The sequence below is a fragment of the Cynoglossus semilaevis genome, chromosome 4, assembly GCF_000523025.1.
Source record: "Cynoglossus semilaevis isolate Cse_v1.0 chromosome 4, Cse_v1.0, whole genome shotgun sequence".
In the NCBI taxonomy this organism is placed as follows: Eukaryota; Metazoa; Chordata; class Actinopteri; order Pleuronectiformes; family Cynoglossidae; genus Cynoglossus; species Cynoglossus semilaevis.
This window is the reverse complement of record NC_024310.1, coordinates 18,521,253-18,524,647: the sequence shown is the minus strand read 5'-3', so window position 1 is coordinate 18,524,647 and position 3,395 is coordinate 18,521,253. Positions and strand designations below refer to the sequence as shown.

Below are 3,395 nucleotides of genomic sequence, written 5' to 3'. Positions count from 1 at the left end.
CATCCTGCTAACTTGCCAACTGTATGTCTTCAAGATATGTAAGAACCAGACACATTTGAAGCTGGCTGCACCAAAATAGTTTGCACTTGCTAATAAACACTTGATACATGCAAACACGCACGTACACACACACATACATAGTGAGTGAGCGGGAGAATTTTGGGAATGGTGCCTCTGATGCGCTGTTGTCACTCTGTTGTCTCTTCTGTGATTAGGAGGGTAACCCTAACAGTCCTATCTCCATGCACGCACACACACACACACACACACACACACACTAGTTACAGTGGGCCACAGTTCAGCCATGGAAGATCTATGGATCTTACCTTGTTTTTATTCACCCTCCCCCCCCCCCGCCCCTCTGATCTGTGTGACAATGGGATTCCCTGAGTAAAATAGCTTATGGTCTCATGGTACAGTGGGGTGACAGAGGTGATAAAATGGCAGGCGTTTTGATCTACCTAATCCCCTGTGAATGACCTTGGTATGTGCCAATCGAGAGGTTCAAGGTAGTCATGCTCATGCACACTCTGTCCCGCAGTGACCCCGCTTGCATGTTCAGGCAAAGGTGTTGTGTCGAGGGAGTTAACACCGCTTTGGAGAGAGCACTGCTCAAACAGCTGTCAAGTGAGAGATGAGCTGAGAAGGTCAACGTCAAATCCCCTTCCTTAGCAGCAGCTGAAGGAGGAGAATTTTATCTATAAATGGCAAACGATCTCTGCGAACAATACGGACTTGTTCCGTTAAGGTCACTCCAAAGGTTTGACCACTTTTACGTTCGTATGGCACAATTTTAAACAGCTGTTTGTGTTGGCCCAGACACCGGGAGTTCTTTGGGGTTAAAGGTCAAGTGAGTCAGATCCAGAGAACTTTATCGGGCAGGCAAAATTCTATATATATTTTTTCCAATCACAGCTACTTACAAAGATAGACTATATGTGGGAAACTTGTCTGTTTTTGATGTTGTTAATGTTGTGAGCACCTACTTTAAATCACAGTATATTAGCTCATGATGGTGACCTCCGTAAAACCACAACTATGCATTGAAAACGCAAAGAAAAAATGTTTCTATTTAAGAGATGTAGTTGGAATCAGATAATCAAGTTCTAAACTGAAGTCAGTGAATCACATGGCTTGTTCCATTCAACACAAAAATTCCAATTCAAATGAAATTCTCCTGGGAGCAGGTTTATGACTGACCTCAGCTGGATGAGTTTGTTCATCCATCAGTCAGGTCAAAGAAAATCCTTTAATTACCCTCAGAGACTGGCAGTTGTTGTAAACAGGCAGATAAATACATTGAAATAAATGCAGAGCCGGTGGAACGCACTACTGGATACCTTGTGTTTTAATGATGTACCGAGTGACCCATTAGTGACAGTGACAGCACATGATGAGCCGAGGGATCAGCTGGTCGAAACCTACGTGCCTCATGTTGTACATTTTACCAAGGTTGAAGCCCTGTTGTTCTCCTATGCCTCTCTGCTCTATCCGTACTCCCCAGATACAGACTGATACTCTTACAGCTTTGCTTAACCACGTGAGCAGCTTTAATCCAACTACTATTCGCAATATTGTTTTAAAAATAACCCAGAGAGAAAGAGAGAAAGGGAGCAACTGGACGTGGCTTTAGATGGGAAACGCTCCAGTGGAGGAGATTGTGGAAAATAACACACTCTATTGGTCGTTTAGTTGGCGTGTGACATCACTCTGTGTGTATGTGGACCATGGGCGGTACACTGAGGGTGGCTACTTTAGGAGCAGGCCCTGCCCTCGATGACCACAGAGAGCTGGACAACAAAAGGATCAGCTGGCACCAGATGCTGGAGCGGGGACATAACACAACAGAGAAGTTTCCAGCAAGAAGGCAAGACGAGGCCACTTGAAGAAAGCAGCAGAAACTACTGCTGTTCTGCCCTACTCCTGGTACAGTCAGGATCCAGAGAGGCAACGTAAGACCAGGACCAAACTTTTTTGGAGTTTTTGCTGCTAGGAATGTTTGACATTTGTAAAGAGATCAAGTTTGTGTAGAGTGTGACATGCAGATTTTGTATTTTTAAATCTTTAAATGTTGTTATTATAGTATTGTGCTTGTGTATATTTAAATATATATATATATATATATATATATAAGGGTGTGATACGTAATATTTTGATTTCTTCATTTGAGTGATGACAATTGTCACCTCTACGTCATGTTTATTTTAATGGCTTATGGCTTATTTTCTTTATTTCTCACTGAAATATAACCTTGCTCTTTCTCAGGTCATCTATATCAGCTTCCACAGAAGGAGCCACACCTATTTACGATTTCTCACACGTCTCCAGCATTCCACAACTTTTCGGGAGGTTGCTACTCTGCTCCTGACCAGTCGCGTCTCCAACCTCAATCCTCACGCCGCGATGGATCGTTCGGCGCAGGAGCTCTTCCTCAACTTCATGATCGTCTTAATCACCGTGCTGCTGATGTGGCTGTTAGTGAGGGCTTACCAGGAATGAATCGGCAGAAGTAAGAAGATGGAGGAGAAGCAGAGGGCGTTTGGAGATGGAGGTGTGGACCGCAGCCAGACTGGATACTATGGGACTTTGTGCAGACAACATGTTTAGATCTTTTTTGATATTTTAAGCTGTGCTCACTTTGTCTGAAGCAGAGATTTGGTATTTATACGACGCGGGCAGAAGGATTTGTCTCAGATCTGCTTGTATTCTGATGCCCATCACGATGTGGCCGTCGTATTCAGGCAAATGTCAGAAAGTGAAGCTGTTGTGCTGTGTAATTGGAAAAGTGAAGGAAAAAATACCAGTCTCTAGAAACCATTTTTCAATTGACACAAAATGAATGTTGGTGTCACACATGTCATCATGCATGTTTTACTTATCTTTGACTTTGTTCTGTGTCTCTGTCTGATTGTTCAACACTGTCCACCACTGGTACTATACCCACTCACAAACCAAGACATCCACTGAAACAATAAGGATTTTCATTACTACTGTATGTTGACAACTTGACAATAAATCACCCGTCTTTTGTTGGATTAATGCTTTCTTTCTACCTAGAAACCCCTGCGCTGCGCCCTGAAACCTGTTTTATCGTCATAGTTAAGCAACCTTAACATTGGTTTATAGCCGTTTTTCCTGCATACAATTCACAAGCTTGAGAACAACTGAAGAAATGAGGAGTCACGTATTTCACATTATTGCCCCAAACACATTTAAGTTTTACATTTAAGATGTAAAAAGTTCTAATCTGGTCTGGAGCCTTAATGTCATCAGCCAAGTTTTTTTTATTCTAACTAATATAAATGAATTGGCTGCACTAGTGGACATTACAATATGCAAAGAAATTCAATTCAATTTCAAATTATTAATATAACACAAGTCGTACAACACCATCC

The 3,395-nt window shown here is 42.3% G+C and overlaps 1 protein-coding gene across 1 annotated transcript; it reads left to right on the top strand.

Moving 5' to 3' along the window:
* Positions 1-2,269: 2,269 nt before the first annotated feature.
* On the top strand, positions 2,270-3,035 carry sln (sarcolipin). The gene has a single exon (XM_008309777.2). It carries the CDS (start codon positions 2,404-2,406, stop codon positions 2,497-2,499), a length of 96 nt encoding a protein of 31 aa, XP_008307999.1. The 5' UTR covers positions 2,270-2,403; the 3' UTR covers positions 2,500-3,035.
* The last annotated feature ends 360 nt before the right edge of the window (positions 3,036-3,395 follow it).